We start from the raw sequence: 19,581 nt of genomic DNA, 5'->3' as shown, positions 1-19,581 counted from the left end.
ACCGATCTTTAAGCATAAAGGAGATGTGCAGACCTGCAGTAACTACAGGGGAATTAAGTTGATCAGTCACACCATGAAGTTATGGGAAAGAGTAGTGGAAGCCAGGTTGAGAGAAGAGGTGACCATCTGTGAGCAACAGTATGGTTTCATGCCGAGGAAGAGCACCACAGATGCCTTATTTGCTTTGAGAATGTTGATGGAGAAGTATAGAGAAGGACAGAAGGAATTGCATTGTGTATTTGTGGATTTAGAGAAAGCCTACGACAGGGTGCCAAGAGAGGAGTTGTGGTATTGTATGAGGAAGTCAGGTGTGTCAGAGAAGTATGTGAGGGTGGTGCAGGACATGTATGAGGACAGTGTGACAGCAGTGAAGTGTGCAGTAGGTACGACAGACTGGTTTAGGGTGAAGGTTGGACTGCATCAAGGATCGCCCTGAGCCCTTTCCTGTTTGCAGTGGTGATGGACAGGTTGACGGACGAGGTCAGACAGGAGTCTCCTGACTATGATGTTTGGATGATATTGTGATTTGTTGTGAGAGTAGGGAGCAGGTTGAGAAGAGCCTGGAGAGGTGGAGATATGCGCTGGAGAGAAGGGGAATGAAAGTCAGTAGGAGTAAGACAGAGTACATGTGTGTGAATGAGAGGGAGGGCAGTGGAGTGGTGCGGTTGCAGGGAGAAGAGCTTCAGAAGGTGGAGGAATTCAGGTACCTGGGGTCAACAGTGCAAAGTAATGGAGAGTGTGTTAGAGAAGTGAAGAAAAGAGTGCAGGCAGGGTGGAGTGGGTGGAGAAGAGTGACAGGAGTGATTTGTGATAGTAGGGTATCTGCAAAAATGAAAGGGAAAGTTTATAGGACTGTGGTGAGACCTGCAATGTTGTATGGATTAGAGACAGTGGCATTGAGTAAAAGACAGGAGGTGGAGCTGGAGGTAGCAGAGCTGAAGATGTTGAGGTTTTCATTGGGAGTGACGAGGATGGATAAGATTAGAAATGAGTTTATTAGAGGGACAGCGCATGTAGGATGTTTTGGTGACAAGGTGAGGGAGGCGAGATTGAGATGGTTTGGACATGTGCAGAGGAGGGACATGAATTATATTGGTAGAAGAATGCTGAGGATGGAGCCACCAGGTAGGAGGAAAAGAGGAAGGCCAAGAAGGAGGTTCATGGATGTGGTGAGGGAAGACATGCAGGTAGTTGGTGTAAAAGAGGCAGATGTAGAGGACAGGGTGGTATGGAGACGGATGATCCGCTGTGGCGACCCCTAATGGGAGCAGCCGAAAGAAGAAGAAGATACACAAAACTACTAAGGCTGTCATACAAAAATAATGCATACCTTCTGACCAATCAGATTTGAGCATTTATTTATGCAGCAGTACAGTAGAAATGTATCGAGTCTAAACCAAGTGACACTTTGTAAGGCTTCTGTCTAGTTTCAGCTGTTGTGGAAACAACAACATGCAGAACAAAGTACCATCAATTAAGAAACGAGGCCGGAAATAATTCGAGTGGGGTGTCCAATGGCAGTCTGAGCACACTGGGTATTTGATCACACCGACAGTGTCAATAAGGAATGTTTAATCAGGGCTCCGGCAGTGAGGCTTCAGCTCAAACAAAAACAGGATTAACTGTTCCAACAGCCAATCGCCTGCAACTGTGACCAGACTACAAATTTAAACAGCACCAGCAGCCATTATGTTCTCCTGCCTCGTTTCTTTTGACACACTAATGGAGGGCCAAAACACGGACATGCTCTTAGTATAAAATGGAAAAGAGAGAAAGCATGTATATAAGAACCAATAGCTTAAATAAAGCAAAAGCAGGGTAAAATCTACCAAAAGATACACTGTATGAACCTGAACAGGTAAAACCTCCTTTTATTAATAGCTAAGAAATGTTAATGTATACATAGAATTTCTGCAAACCAAAGCCTCAATATCCATCCAAGCAGCACTTAGACGAGTAAAAGCAGTGGTCATTAACTAGCAACTAACAACAAAGACAATATGCTCTAAGCGGTTGCAGTACTAATCACATTTTAGTTATATTATATATCTGCTCAAACACATCAGCCAGAAACACAACCAGTAAACTTCTTGTAGAAGACCGAACGATAAATTTAGTATAAAAAGTAAAAAAATAAATAAAAACAAAGCAAGCATCACATTAGGGTTCTCCAACCTACATGCAATATTTAAATGGACACTTGCAGGACCAGGCTTGTCTAAACAAGAAAATCAACACATTCACAATGCCCCAAGAAAACCCTGTTTATACTGTTCAAGCATGTTAGAGCAGAAAAAACAACAACATGTGACAGACAAGGAGCTCCAAGTGCAAGTGAACTGTAGATTTTAAACAGATAGAAAACACATAACTAATAAAAAATCCAAATAAATTATAATTAATTGCCAACTTTCAGTGCCTTGTAAGTCGTTGTTTGCATTTACCCAATCATTTAAATATTAGGCTTATTATTTAAATGTGTACAGTAATAGTACAGAAATATTTGGTTAATAGACTCTGAGCTTTTCATTATTATGCTCAGCACATTTAGTACATTTACTGACAATCTGATGAAACCCAGTTAAAATTTAATTTAAGGGAAAGCAGCTAATGACGATGGGGAAAAATAAGTCTAATAACAGTGGGTTGTAATGTCTGTTAGAGCTATGGATCTTTGACTTAAATATACCACTCAGTAAACAAACAAGTATCTAGAACAGAGTATATTCAAGCATTTTCACAATGTACTCACCTACTGCAGGTGCATCATACTCATCCCCCAGCAGGATCTCTGGAGCTGAATAGGCCAAAGACCCACAGCTGGTGGTTAGTTTCTTCCCAGGCTGAAATTTATTACTAAAGCCGAAGTCAGTAAGCTTAACGAGACCCTGCTTCTCGAAGAAAACCACATTTTCAGGCTTTAGATCACGATGGACTACATGCAGCCGGTGGCAGTAAGATATGGCATGGACAATCTGGGCAAAGTACTTCTTTGCCAGTTCCTCGTTGAGCCCTTCCTCATGCTTCATGATGTAGTCGAACATGTCGCCTCCGTCCCCCAGCTCCAGGATCAGATACAGCTTGGTCTGCGTGTCGATGACTTCATAAAGGCGCACGATGTTGGGGTGCTGCACCAGCTTCATGCAGCGCACCTCTTGAAAAAGGTGACCCGTGGCAACTGTGTCCAACTTGGTCTTGTCGATGACCTTCACTGCCACTTTCTCACCAGTGAAGACGTGGCGTGCCAGCTTTACCACAGCAAAATGCCCGCGCCCCAGCGTCTTGTCCAGGTCATACAGTCCGGCAATCTTGCCGTCATAGCCACGTTTAACACCTGCCATGACTGATGCTCCCCGGATGGATGGGAAGAGGGGTTTAACCCCAGGGGGAGGGGTTTACAGTAGAGGGAGAGAACAGCTCACTTCAACACACTGGCTGGTAATAGCAGACCCATCATGTCAGGATCCTGTCCAACAGAGAGAAATTTAAATATTGTAAAACAGAAGACATCAAGTTTGATTAAAACAATATTACATTCGGAAAGAATTACGAGGTGAACCAAAGCTTGGATTTTTCTGTGACAATAAAACCTTGGCTAGACAGTTAAAAAAATGAAAATATGTGGATGGCACATGGTTGGTGTCAGATGTGACACGTCAGCAGTTTTGGAAACTCTGTTTACATCCATTCTCTTTTTTGTCTGAATAATAGGGTCACCTGGGAATTATTATTCCAAACATTAACCGTGCAAACATCAATACCCACATGCCAAGTGGCTCAGCATGAAACATCAAAGACTAAATAAATGCCCTTATGCACAAAGTAAGCTTCATTGAGACATGGCTTGCCATGGTTGGAGTGACATTAGTGCTAATAAAGTTGCTAATATTGTTAAAGTGCAAACTTGTACTTCACAGCACAGGCACCAGATCCTTCAATCAAGGTGGCAAAAATCTCAATTACCACCTGTGTTCCACAACTGCAAACTTTGCATATGCACCGAAATGTAATTAAATGCGATACTTTCTCATGGACTGAGTGTGAGCTTTTTGGATTTGTGTTTGAATATGTATACATCACGTTGATCAATTCTGTGCTAATAATCATTGCTGAAGCTATACTTAGTGGCACTGCTTGAGCCTAATAAATGAAGCTCCATCACTTCAGACTCTGAAATGACTCATCTGTGCAATCTCTGCATGCAAAAGTCCCAACACATACTCTGCTACAACCAATCAGACAACAGTTTCCATCAAAAGCCACGTTTACATGTATACATTTTTGCCAGTCCGATTAGGTGGACTGTTTACATGATGTTATCTAACTTGATATGGTGTTTACATGTGCCAGCGCTTTCACTCGGAATGACTGTGTGTACACGTTATCCTACATGGAGTTCCATTATTATTTATGCGTTATTTTTACGTAGTGCTGCTTCTATTCAAGCAACAGTGTGACTTTGTAGCGTGAATACTGCTGCTGGAAAGTATGAGGAAAAGACGAGGGGCAGGACGCAGAGCTTTTTGATGGCTGTGCATCCCTAAGAAGCATCTCAATACTACCCCTTCCCCTCCTCCGAAAAGCAATAGCGTGTGGATGAAGGTCTTTAGTGAGGACTGCAGGAAGTGGGTTGTATAGCTGGAATTTAGGGACCGGGAATAAAAACTAAACTTTGCATAAACCATCGCTGGTCATTCACACGTTTGTGTGTACTGGGAAAGGTAGTTAAGGCCCCAAAACAGATTACACTGCTCCATGTAAACACTGCTAATGTCTCACATAGACTTATGCAACTTTCCAAATCACTGGATGCATATAAACCTGAGGATCCAGACAAAATGTAATAGTTTGCAGTGGTCAGGTGTATTTGTATAACTACGGCACATGTTTTCTGCCTATAATCAACATACCTTTTCTTTTATTTCAGTAAACAGTGAGTGCAGTAAGTAAAAGAGAGTAAAGCTGCAGCAGTCAGGATTTCTTAAAAATACTGCATCTTTGTGCTATAAATCATTTTTTTCTCTCCACACTTAATTCTTATTAAGGCTGCATAGTTAAGTGACATTCAGCTGAACACAGACTACATTAAAGACCAAATAAGACATTGAAGGATTTGGGAAAATAATGTTCATAATAGTCTATTAAAAAACTTAAAACTAGCACAACAATGTTACTGATCCAAATATATTATGCGAGGAAAAACAGTTCCTCATAAAAGTAATTTTAAAAAATGCCTTCTGGTTTATTTATATAAATAAAACATATGTAAGCTTTCAGTTTGTCTTATTCTTACAGAATATTTGAGCTACTTATTCAAACATTCAACAAGCAAATAAATCTGGTTGTTACATTATTGCAGAGAGACAATGCCAAACCACTTACACCTCATTGTATGTGAAATTCTGTTAGACTTCATGTTAACGAACAGCTGATGATGAATTACTGGGCTGTTGGTTATTTGTTCAGCACTACTCTTCAAATGGCTGTTTGATTACTTTCAGGCCTACTCGAAATATTTCATATGTATTTTCATGTCGCTCTTTGTAAAGCAATTACACAAGAGCTGCAGAAGTCAACACTGGTTTTGGGAGTGGTCCACTGTGGTGAAATGAAACAACAAGACTTGACGACAACGACATTCTCTGTACGCGTTTCAAATTCCATCTAACAACAAAGCATCATAGCAACAGTCACATGATTAAAGGTGCTCATGCACAAGGAGAAAGGGGTATTGGTGCAATGTGAATGGAAGCATTAATAACATGCTTTCTCAAAATGAGCAAAATAACCAAGTCTGTACATTTTACTCACACTATTCTGAGACTATAAAAACGTTATTCAGGGTGTGTAGCTGGAAGAAATTTAATAAGAACGTACGTTTAAGTTATATGAATAAGAAAAGCTGGTTTATTGGCATTAAAGACATCAAGAAATGTCCAATAATGAACCACTATATTATTCAGAACAATCAGAATGGCTCAGCACTTGTTAAAGTCAATCTTTACAATTGCCCACAACAACTTTGAAAACTGACTTTACTTGTTGTCTAACATTTCCCACCTCTTAACATATACAATTGTAATCTGATCACACACACACACACACACACACACACACACACACACACACACACACACACACACACACACACACACACACACACACACACACACACACACACACACACACACACACACACACACACACACACTAACTGGTTTAAATATTTTTTTGTCTTCAATAACAATAACTACATGAAAATGCAAAATATATATAAAAACACATGAATTAAAAAACACAATAGTGCTTACTAAAAACGTGTGTATAACATCGACTGAAATCAATAAATTCCTAAAACCATTTTACAAAAAAAAAAACCCAAAACTAAAATATCAGCAGGCTAAAAAGTGAAATGCGAAATGCATGCCTGCAAATCACTGACTGCTCCGAAAAATCAAAAAAGCTTCTTATTGAAATAATCAAGACAGGAAATAAAATCCAGGCATAGGTATTTGCTGTGTTTACATGGAGTTTCAACATCTTTTACACCTAAACTATAACACGTTTTCCACAGCTGCTCTGCAGCTTCCTTGTGAGCGAGTGCACACTGCACCCAGTAACAGTGAAGATGAGTAGAAAACCAGAATATCTGAGGTTACGCTTAAATTTACAGCACAATGGTTGTTCAGATTATTTTTTTTATGTAATTGAAGCCACTATGAACGGGGCCCACATGCGCTGAACATCACAGTAAAACAATATGGTTAGAATAGTCAGATGAGCTTTGTTGTGTGAAATAAGAAGTGATTAATAGCAGCTGAAGAAATTCAAGTAATTCTTAAAAAGGTACACGTCTAAGCCACAAGAAACAAATATTAAATCAAATTGGCACTCTGTATAAAGAGTTTTGTTATTGTACATGAGATCAGTAAAAATAGCTGAAGTATTAAAGCATTTGAGGGTTTGGAGATGATCCATTAAAATAATCCATCAGTATGGCCCTACAGCCACCAAACACGACAGTCATCATCAGCTCAATGGAGAGCCTTAACTCTACAAAAGTAAAGCATGAAAGACGTCACATCACCTGAGAACAAGTCCACCAATACAAAATGATACGACTGACAGATTTTAATATCTGCAAGAACAAAAAAAGCACAAGTTGGAAAAAGAATACCACAGTGCTATTTAAAGTAACAGTACTGCGTGACTCAGAAATTTGAACAGACAACATGAAGTGGAACCAAAAGAAAGAAACTGATGTCTATTACTCACTCCGCTGATAAATCTCACGATCTAAACACTTTTCTATCTGCGCCTCAAAGTTTCAATAATAAAAACACGCGCATGTGCTGCAAGCGCTGCATGGCACGCCGCGATTTGGAAACTGAATGGGTTGCGTAACTGTCAAGTGTTAAAGTGGAGTTTGTTTTTAACTCAGACTTCAGCTTGTAGCAGGAAGGTTTGTAACTAGTTTGTTTATGAAGCAACAGTGCTCGTCAACGCACAAACACGAATCCTGCGAGATGGAACTGAGAGCGCAATTAATCTGAAAGGAATTCACAGCGCTTCACTTTTTCCACAGTTTGTTAGGTTACAGCCTTATTCCAAAATTAATTAAATTCCTCCAAATTAGACAAACAAGACCTCATAATGACAACGTGAAGAGATGTGTTTAAAATCTTTGCAATTTTATTAAAAATAAAAAAATGGGGCAAAAAATTAATTCTCATGTACATAAGTAATCACAGCTTTTGCCATGACACTCAAAACTGAGCTCAGGTGCCTTCTGTTTCCACGGATCAGCCTCAGTGAAGCATGGTGGTGGCAGTATCATGATGTGAGGATATTTTTCAGTGGCAGGAACAGGGAGCTCTCATCATCTTTCAAAAGGACAATGACCCTAAGCACACAGCTAATAAAACAAAAGGAGTGGCTATATACCAACTGTGAATGTCCCTAAATGGCCCAGACTTGAACCAGATTGAAAATCTCTGGAGGGATCTAAAAATGGCTGTGCACTGATGCTCAACATCCAACCTGATGGAGTTTGAGATGATTTACAAAGAAGAACGGAAGAAAATTTTAAACAAACTTCTTTCATGTTGTCATTATAGAGTATTGTTTGTGAATTTTGAGGAAAATAATGACTTTAATCAATTTTGGAATACAGCTGTAACATAACAAAATGTGGAAAAAGCTCAAGTAAAGAGCTGTGAAACTTTTCAGGGATACTGTAAGAGAATTTTATGCAAAACTTTCTGTTCACAGAGTGATAAAAAAAGAAATGTATAGGGTGCAATATTATACAATAGGGGTGTAACGGTACACAAAATTCACGACTCAACTTTTTTTTTGCAGTTTATTATTATTATTATTAACATTTATAAGCAACAATTTACATTTTAAATGAAATGCCTGCTTGGTTAAATAAAATATTTTTTATATAAAAAATATTTTATATAAATTAAATAGAATAAATCTAACCAATGCATACACTTATATTGATTCAACAAAGTAACCAATTAAATTGGCACAAATTTAAATTGATTATATAAAAGGAAAACAATGAATTAAATAGTTTACATTTGTTATACCCCATTTGGGTAACACAGATGTGTACAAGGGTGTGTGTTTATTATTTAATTTTCTAAATATGTTCTACTTAACTGTTGTACTTTTAGCATGTTTTAACAAACGTCTTCATTCCTTCATTTCCTTGATATGCAGAATTGTCAGGATTTTCTCCTTGTAAAGAAAAATTCTTGAAGCTGGACATAAAACACTAAATACACTCCATAACGCTAGCTTTAGTCACTAACCTAGTGGCGCTATGGATTCTTTAGTACTTTCATGCATGCGCAAAAAAAATTATTCTGAATTCCGGTACAGTGAGTAACCACAGTGACACTGCGCTAACTCTAGTTTCTATTTTTATACCCCCGTCATTGTTGTGTACGTTTTCAAGTTTAATAATAAGACGGAGACTAAACACACTTGCAATCCGCCACTTAATACATGTACCGTTACACCCCTATTATACAATATACTAAGGTACATTTAGAACAGATGTAAATGTGTGATTAAGTTGCGATTAAATATTTTATTCGATTGACAGACCCATGATGTGTACATAAAAAGGAACTCACAAAAATAAGTACACCCCTCACATTTTAGCAACCAATTTAGTATGACAATAGGACAACAGGACAATACTACAGAAATTAAATTTGGATATATTTGTGTGTCAGTGTGCTGCTTGTATAACAGTACAGATTTACTGTCCTCTAAAAGTAACTCAATACAGCCATTATTGTCTAAATCGCTTGCAACAAAAGTGAGTACACCCTCAAGTGAAAACAGCTGTATGTCATGTAACCATGCAAAGCCACACGTCCTATTCATCATGTTTGTTTGTCTGCTTGACAGGACCATACAAATTTGTGTATCTTGTATTAGAGCAGAATTTGATGCTTTAAGTACAATTCTCTCATACTGACCACTGGATGTTCAACATGGCAACTCATGGTAAAGACTCTCTGAGGCTCTCTCCAGGAGCTCTGTGATGTCATTATGGAGGAGTGGAAGAGGATCCCAGCAACAACCTGTGCAGCTCTGGTGAATTCCATGCTCAGGAGGATTAAGGCAGTGCTGGATAACAATGGTGCTCACACAAAATATTGACAGTTTTGACATGTTCACTTAGGGTGTACTCACTTTTATTGCCAGTTATTTAGACAATAACAGCTGTATGTTGTTATCTGTACTGCTATACAAGCAGCACATTGACTACTCTAAAATATATCAAAGTTTCATTTCTACAGTATTGTTGAGATTTACTAAAATAGTTGCTGAAATGTGAGGGGTGTACTCACTTTTGAAAGATACTGTGTTTGTTTCTCTCACACACACACACACACACACACACACTCAGAGAGACAGAGAGAGAGAGAGAGAGAGAGAGAGAGAGAGAGAGAGAGAGAGAGAGAGAAATTAGAGAGCTAGAGAGACTGTATAAACATGATCCCCATGTCACGTTGTAGGAATTCAGTTACCATAATGTCAGACTGTACAGTAAAAACACTGACAAACAGAAGAAAAAAAATGTACGCGTAGTTTTAAGTCCTCAATCTGTGACACGTTTAAATACACCTTTTCCTTCCATAACTCAAAAAGTTTCTCTCCTTGCGGTACTCGTTTCCACAGTTTCCCTGAAGTGGTTTGTATAGTCGCGTTAATTACGTTTTAAGGTTCTGCCCTCCTATTGGTTCTTAGTTTGATGGTTACAAAACTCAATCTGCAGGAAAGTAACTTCTGATACTGCCAGAGGAGAAAAAAAATGGCTATTAATCAGCTGTCTGTAAACATGACAAACCAATGATCAAAGTCTACAGATTTTATTCTAGGATTATAGGAATTTAAGTCTTTTAAAATTGGTCTCAGACAACTAAATCGCAGCCAAAATCAGTCTCCAGTCTCTCCAGCTTGGTAACTCGTGTTCTACAGCAGCAGTACATTACATTCTGGGACTTTGGTGAATGAAAGTAGCTGGTTCTGTTTGCATGTACCAGTTACAGTTCATCCCTTATACCCCAGAGTCCCCATGCGACGTCATCACGGCTCACAACCTTTACCCTTTGACCAAAACAACTCCGAATCAGAAAGAGGGAACACACAAACCTCAAACATTACATTATATACTCACAGTGGAATTTGGTCCTACAGCATGTCTGATCTTCACTCATTTTTGTGAATGAATGTTCATAGTAGGGAAGGTGGAGCATTTGGGCACTTAGTGAACTTGCCCTTTAAGCTAAACCGGTATATATTTAAGAAGATTAATATCGATACCCATTAAATTCGTGGCCAAACCATAATATAGGATTGTTTCATGAGCGAAGACTCTACGGAGATGTACAGTGACAGTGGGGAGGATTGGCACGGGCCAGCATTGAGCACGCAGAATAAGTGTACACACACACACACACACACACACACACACACACACACACACACACACACAGAGAGAGAGAGAGAGAGAGAGAGAGAGAGAGAGAGCACGCTGGTGGTTGCACATTCCTGCAAACAAAATTCTACAAATATATAGCACATGGACAATATTTCTACACAATGCATGTACCGTAGTGAGGCACGAAGCTAGCTAAGGCAGAGGAGTCTGTAACCGGAAAGGGCCATCCGGAGCTCGCTAGCTAACCAAGCTCCTTAGCTACACACCTAGCTAAACAGCACGTTCCCACCGAGGACCGGCGGTGATGCTGGATCATCTGGGATGCATCTAAAACCACCAGCTAAACCCCATTCACCCTGAAGCAACTCACACCGGAATAGGAACAGGGGAAAAACATCATGTGCTAGCTGTAGTCTTTAAGCCAACGCAGCATACCGGCTGAACGTGCAGGTCTATATCGTTGGCTAGCAAAGATCTAGCTTAGCACAAAATACGTTCGTTAGCTCCCAATCCGCACGCTTACTAGCAAACTAAAGCATCGTTAGCTGTTGACTTACCACTCGTTCCGGGGTACGGGGACAAAAACACAGTGAAATGCTCGAAGGCGTCCGAGAGGGAATGCGTGTATACGGTGTATGAGCTACATTTAAAGGCGTTGGACAAAAGCCTTGTGAATGGAGCTTAGCGCTTGAGGTTTGACTCTAGCAGCGCGCTGTCACACACACACACACATTCAATACACACACATTTACAGTTCCTGCTCGTAGTGTGGAAGCAGCTGTCTGCTCGCACCGCTCTCCTCCCTCAACAGCTGCAGCGCGCCCATCTGCGCATGCGCAATACCCAGACGTCACTCCGACGTAGACCCTAGGCGTCGTAATTGATGGAGGCATTCAGGGTAAATCATCCTCAATAGGACTGGGAAGACGACATTTTATACACCGTCCCAAGGAAGTAAACAATAACAAAACACGTTGCGATGATACTGCGCATGTCTGGTCCTAAAGCATTTCCGGAGGTTCCATTTTTAAAGCACAGAGCTGCCAAAACAAAAATGAGTAACTGGTCATTTTCATGTTTGGATAAAACAGAATAATATTGAACCCTTAAATTGGACATTGAGGCGACAACCTTTTACCTCAAAGCATTAAACCTTTACCAGATGTGTATTATTATCTGGTTGAGACCGAGCACGTCTACTCTAGAGAATCGGTAGACTTATTGTAGACTGGATGCCTACAATTATTAACTTGGTGGAAAAGTCTGAAACATTTAGTCATGCAATGTGGATTATGTTTAGCTCGTGTTTGTATTTAAAAACATCTGCTTATCTATTCTAATAATAAATCGCATTGCTAACTGAATTGTATTAAACTGTAGGGAGTGAAAACTGAGATTATAAATGACATCAAATAAGATCTGGAGATAACATATAGAGATATTCAATAAATTAAGTGTTGTGGTTTCCTGAGCTCTTTGTTGATGTCCGAACTGCAGTGATTATAAACCGATCAGCAGAACAAACAAGCCGTCTTCCGCCAATGTTTTGAACATGCTCATTAGATAGATTAGATTCGTCCTAATACAGAAGACATTACTTTCTTATATGAACGAATTGCCATTGAAGTGGTCTATAACAATGTGTCAAACTCATGGCTCCCGGACCACTTCCAGCCCCGCAGATCCATTAAATCCGGTCTGCCAGGTTGGAAAAGTGTTGCTTAATGCCCAATCTCTTTGAACCCTCTGAATGTTTAAAAGTCCAGATCTGTGTGAGCAACTTTCCTCTGTGATGAAGATGAACAAACACAAACACAGGAGAGTCAGCTCTCACTGATGCACACCTTCACTCTATCCTGAGAGTTGCCCAATCACAGAACCTAACCACAAACATTAATGACTTGACAGCCAAGAAAAGAAGCCATGCATCCTGCTCAGGAAAAAGTGCATAAGAACAGAATTTGCTGCTTTCACTTAATCTTATTTTCACATTTTTTATGTTTTCCTGTCTGTCTTGTTGTTTATTAAATGTTGAACAGTGTTTGGCCCTCCATTCGGACCCCTCTATGTTTGAGTTTGATACCACTGTTTTATTGAGTCTGTTGTCAATTCCTGTCGTTCGCAACTCATTTCAGCTCACTTTACTACACTTTTGTCCCATGTTTTATTTCTACAATGGACTTTAAACTGGACCATCCAACCACTTTGACTGACCTACAATGCACATCTGCCTAACTTTCTCCAACATTACCTTCTTTGATGCCTCCACTAGATCTTTGTACCTGGATTAGGTTTATAATAGTTATAATGCACCATCCTTTACTCATCCCACATATCACAAAGTTGAAATCATTAGAAAAGGTGCACAGTTCGTTTTACCTTTTAACCCTTTTTCATTATGTGTTATGAGTTTTGTGTTATACAACCAAACATGCAGCATATTCAAAGAAGTAATTACATTGATGCAGCACACTTGAAACAGTAATGAGCACAACATATCATGTTCTTCACTTCTGTAGGGGTTATTTGTCAAGAGATATAAATGTGTCAAAAGAACTGATATCCAGGATTTGAAGTGGTTTCCCAGGATAGAGGGTTATGAAGCAGCCATAAATAAATCATGTGCTACTTAAAAAAAAGAAATAGTGGTGGATGTGCTCTGCTGCCATTATATTATGTAATTCGGAAGAACCTAGACTTCTGAGGTATAATGGTGACATAATAATATGTCAATATAATGGTGATAATGGTGGCAGATGAGTGAATGATTGAAAAAGAAAAAAAGATGGGCGTTACACAGGAAGGTATATAAAGATTGTGTATTGTCTGTTTTTGGGTGCTTCCATGGAACTGCCTCACCTAAATTCTGCTGAATAAAGTCTTTTTTCTGACACCACAAGCCTGGATTGTAAACCCTGAACTTAGTTTGTTTCTTTACCTTGGCATTTTAACACTGTTATTGAATTTGTTACTGTTGATTATAATCGGCCACAACACAAGTTGTTTGTTGAACTGCAATAGTCTGACTGTTCTTGTGGAAAACTCTTCAGTGCTGTGGCTTATTACTATAACTTCACTTTTTAAATTCTCCTGAGTCTGACTGGGTACCAGCAGCAAAACACTGGAAGATGTTATGCAATGGTAAAAAGGAAACACTTTTTAATTCACTACCATTAATGCTAAATCATAGACAATTAATCTTTAATAAAAGCTCACATTAGTAAGGCATGTCACTGATACACTACCACATTTCCCCCCACACCTCACACTTCGTCACTTTGCTAATGGACTGTCTGAACAAAAACTTATGCTCACCAAGACACTGATCATTTCTCACCTCACACTTTGTTATTGCACGGACTGTTTACACAAACCTTTGCTCATTTGCACACTGCTCTTTTTTGTATTGCTGCTCACCATTGTATATATACCTGTTCTCTGTTTATAGTTATAGCAATATTATGTTCACCGTTCACATCCTTCTGAAAATCTCTGTGTATAGTAATAGGCATCTGTATATCATGTTCACAATACATATATATATATTCATCTGTATATTATTGTTCATAGTACATATATATTCATATTCATCTGTAATTATATTCATAGTACATATATATATTAATCTGTATATTATGTTTTTAGTACATATATTCATCTGTATACTACATTTATCATACATATACATCTTTAAATTACTGTTTATAGTCTATATTTCATTCTATTTAACCTTGTAAATTCATGTAAAAACTATATATCCTGCACTTGCTGTTATTGCACTCTGGTTAGACCCAAACTGCATTTCGTTGCCTTGTGCTTGTACATGTGTAATGACAATAAAGTTGAATCAAATCTAATCTAATCTAATGTAAAAATAACTTACATTTAATGATAATTTTTTTTTATATGGTAAAATGGTTAGCTGCTGGCAAAGATGGTCTACCAGTTTCAGCTGCTTCATTTCTTTTGGCAGTTGATAGCAAGTCAAACAGGATTAGAAACTATGGAAATGGTGATGTTTAATGTCTTAATGGCAACATTTAAGAAGACTATACTATAGATTTATTGTTAAAAAAAAAACAAGTAGAAGAAAAAAAAATGAATTTGTTTACCATTAATCATTAAAACACTGATTCTAAACCTCGAGCCAAATTTGAAAATGTGTACATTAGTGAAGCCCAATGAATAATAACATCACAAAGCCTGTATAATTGTACTTGATGGTATTTCAAGATTTGTCATATGTACAGTAAAGTCTGTTACACCATGCAAATATATTTCTACTGTGCATTTCTCTCCAGCAACCTCTGACAATCCTTTCGAAACACAAACAGGCCATCCATTTATATCCCTGCAGATCACCAGTGATAATGTTCAGTGTCAAATGCTCTTTGGTTTTCCAGAGAAGTGGTGGACAAAAAAGAAATCTAGCATATTCTTGTGGCATCTATGACCACTATTCATCAGATGGACGGGTGATCCCATAGATAAAGGTTACTGTGGAACAGCAGTCTCCACAAACTGAAATGACAAGTCTGGCACCTGGGAGTGAACTCAGTGTACTGGCATTTTCCCAAGGAATTAGACACTGTTATAAAAGTAGGATGCAATAGTTGTAAGCAAGTAGGAAGGTTTTTCGATGTGTTGTGACACACTGGACATCAACAGCTTATCTTTTATTTTGCTAGAACATTTAGCTTACTCTAAAGGTGTATATAGCAGCACATAGGGGAGTGTTTAGTAGGTCCCAAACCCATGCTATGAGCATGTGGACAAGCCCTAGCAAGGGATTAAACGTTTGTGGTACAGACCAAGCATTATTATACTCTGAGCTGTTTTTAGTTTATTTAAAATAGCAACATGTTTGGGAAGTGCAATAAGCTTTGTATTTAGATTAGGGATATATATCTTAATTTGGAAATAATAACTTCTACCATAATAACTACCACAAATTTGCCTTATGAAGACCTTATGAAAGTAAGCAGTAGGATAAGTGGTACTGTGACTTCAGTTCCCAATAAAATGCGTCTCAATTCCCTGTGTTCATTAAGTGTCATTTAATTTATTTTTGCTTCGAGTTTAACTAGACAAATAATATTAGACTATATTTTTTTGAATGGAAATTGTGACTTGACTGCCATCTAGTGGTCATTTTAAATATAAACAGACATTCAGGGTATTTTTTTCTTTAATAAAAGAAGAAGAAATAACAAAATATTTAAGCATAATGAAACGTGGATTGATTATAAGTGATTCAAATAACTAACCACATTTATTTAACCTATAAAAATCAATAAAGCTGAATAAATATAACTGAAGATCTTATCTTATGCGCATTAAACATCTGTGTCTCTGAAGAAGGCCTTGTACACAATTAGAAATTGTAAATGATTTGTGTTTAATTAGTTTAATCAGATGTACAGAATTTCTGTACATCCACAGTCTACACATAGTTGATCCACTTCCACAATTGAGCTGCAGAGGGCACCACATTAATACATACAAACCGGACCTCAAAGAGCATATGCACAAACTTGAAGCGTTCAAAGCAGGCATGCTAATTTTCCATGCTTTAGTATTTGGACAGTCTCAAATCCATTTTTAAAAATTAATTTCTGTTATATTGTAAAACCATGGTCTAATTTCCAGCACACAGCTATCATTGAGACAATCAGTACAATTAAATAAAACATTTTTATAGCGCTTTTAACAATTGGCATTGCCCCAAAGGAGCTTTAGAGAGATAATTAGGTTACAACATTGAATATACATTTTAGTGCCTATAAGTTTATTGCCTATAAGTTTATCTCTAATGAGCAATCCGGTGGCAACAGTGGCAAGGAAAAAAACATTTTTAGATAGTGTAAGGAAGAAGACTTGAGAGGAACCAGACTTAAAAGGAAACCATCCTCATCTGTGTGGCACCAAATGTCCATTCATTATAGTTGTATTATTGCTGAAGTGTACTTTACAGTGAGAGGTCCTTAATACAGATCTAATACTAGCTACTGTTAATTGTAGTCCTAGGCCATTGTAGTAGATTGTTTATATTAATTACAGTCCAAATTCATCCTCATAGTTCTTGAGTTGCTCAGTAGCTTCATGTATCTGTTCATGTGGAACCATCATCAGTTGCACAGAGTGATTTCCAAATAAAGAGAACTCGAGAAAGAAGTAGGGCATGTTTAACTCTACAGAGAGGGAAACATTAACAGGCAACTAATGACAATCAGACAGAAAGACTAAGGGTGGTTTCATATGAGCCATAAATTGGAACAGGAAGGGGACTGTCTGTATAATGAACCTTAGTGCTTTTGGTGTTCACGATGCAAGTGGACTTAAAAGAGGACTCCGTTCCCTTTCAGAAAATGTAAGCTGTGATTAGTTGCTGCTATTATTTGACTGAAAAACAAAGCAGGCAAAACAGATTTTAAATTAACTACCGAAGGTGTTTTTAAAGGCTGCACCTTCAAAATCAACTCATTCTCCATGTCTTAGAGATACTGACTGTAGTGTCCATTTGCAGTAAACAAAATATATGCATACTCTTATCTCTAATCATTCCTGTTACTGAAACAATAAGATTCTTACTGTTGCCTAACAACATATGCTTTATAGCACATTTGATGCAACAGTGGCCGAATTAGGCCATTTGTCATGTTCCTACCTGCTAACACTGTCGACCCTGTTGTGGGACCACATACCCTCATGGAAAGGCAAGAGTTGCTTTTCTATTAGGTGACAGAAAACTGGAGCAACATCCAAGTTAAAGTAAAACGTGAAGCAGACTGAGACAGCTTTGCTTTCACAATACACAAATATTGTGAACCACAGAATGAATTACAGACAAATCGTATTCAGACCACCTGTGGGTCAACTGAACTGTTGCGAGTTCATTTGTTGTGTTCACAAATACTGATTAATGGATCTGTGACTTTGATGCATTAAAAATATTGATTTTTGTCTCTAGATAAAACCTCATAATTTTAGTAGACCTTTAAAATATGGATTGTCATGATCATACTCACTACTGAAAGTAATTAATGTATTTATTTAAGCTTGGATTGTATGAAAGGGCTTCTGTCTCGCTACCCTGTCCCATAGCCCAGACGCGTGAAGAATATGAGATAATGTTGAAACATTCATTGAGTAATTAGGCAGTTGTCAGATATTCATGAACCTCCTTTAATCATCTTTTAGGAGCCTCTCTGTAAGATTTTGCTTTCTCTGTGCATTCATTATAGATGGACATTCTGTACGTGGTGATGTCACTATGGTGCTCTATTTGTTGATGATGGCTTTTAGGGTGTTCCATGGTACATGAAACGTTTTGGGAATTTGTTTATACCCCACTACTGATTGATACTTTTAAAATAGAGAGATATCATGAATGCTTTGTAAGCTCCAGACCAAGGCTTCTAAATGAGTTTAAAAAAATCCTTTAGAAACCCTGGAATTAATCGGAACTATTTCAGAATAATTTTGATGCCTTTACACCTGTTTTTTATAATGTGCAATATCACACTAAGGCTGGAAAATGTTCTGAAATTTATCTTGGTTTTTTATCACAACAACCTGTCATTTTAATAGGGGAATGCAGACTTTTTATATCCATTGTATGGACAGGGTCATTATCTTGTTGAAATGATGAACAAACTGCAGAACCTATAAACTAGCTGAAGAAAACCGGAGTTTGAGCTAAAATATGTTTATACCTAGCAGAAATTTTACAAGGGCCTCCAAAACAACGGTAAAAATACAGCAGTGAAGCATCACTGATTTGAGCAGCAATTTGTTTTACATTGGTTGTGGGATATGGATATTGAAGATTCATTATGAAATATAGATTAGCATTTTGGGTAACAGTGACAACTTTGTTGTGCCAGGCCCTGATGGATGTAGAATACGACCAATGCCCAAACATCTTCAACACTTATAAAGCTTTGTTCTAAGTATGGTTTATTGATGATGGTGACATGGGAAGAATGCCTCAGAGGCAATGAAAGAAAATGGCCTATTCAATAACTTTCTCCAGCACTGCTGGCAGGCAGCCTCTACCCATGGCTTTGTTATTTCCTGTATAGTTCTACTCTAAATTAAAGTAGCATTTTCTACATTCCAGGGACCGACTGACAATTTTGCTGGGTTCCCATTAACTACTCTAAACTTTCTTAAAAAATTTACAATCTCTTGAACTCCCTCACAAAGCAATGATCCAACAGGGGAGTTTGGTCCAGGAAGTCTGTACAACTTGATGAACACAATATAAGACATGGATATAAAGTAAACAAAGCTTTATTGTTGGTGACATCTGTGGCCAGAATGGCAAAAATAGATCTGCTATTGTTCATCATGTGTCTAAAACTTGAATTACTGAAAAAAGGTTAATGCTAATACACATAACTTCTCTATTATTACAGATGAGACACTGGGGGCTTTTGAATGCTATGTATGAGTTATGCTGCTTTGGGTACCATAAAGAGTTTTCACTATAGAGAACTATGTTATTTTATTCTGACTACTGGCAAAGGGATGCTGCCAGAAAGGAGGTTTATGGATGTGGTGAAGGAAGACATGCAGGTAGTTGGTTTGAAAGAGGCAGATGTAGAGGA

At 38.1% G+C, this 19,581-nt stretch overlaps 1 protein-coding gene across 1 annotated transcript in view; it reads right to left on the bottom strand.

Moving 5' to 3' along the window:
• The window catches only part of snrka (SNF related kinase a), a 36,105-nt gene extending 24,221 nt beyond the window's left edge, over positions 1 to 11,884 (bottom strand). The window contains 2 exon segments of the mRNA XM_046847464.1: positions 2,753 to 3,466; positions 11,527 to 11,884. Coding sequence (XP_046703420.1) covers positions 2,753 to 3,341 — 589 coding nt within the window. The 5' untranslated portion in view covers positions 3,342 to 3,466; positions 11,527 to 11,884.
• Between the last annotated feature and the right edge of the window lie 7,697 nt (positions 11,885 to 19,581).

This window comes from Silurus meridionalis, chromosome 4 (genome assembly GCF_014805685.1).
Source record: "Silurus meridionalis isolate SWU-2019-XX chromosome 4, ASM1480568v1, whole genome shotgun sequence".
NCBI lineage: Eukaryota > Metazoa > Chordata > Actinopteri > Siluriformes > Siluridae > Silurus > Silurus meridionalis.
The sequence above is the reverse complement of the archived record's forward strand: the minus strand, read 5'-3'. Positions and strand labels throughout refer to the sequence as shown.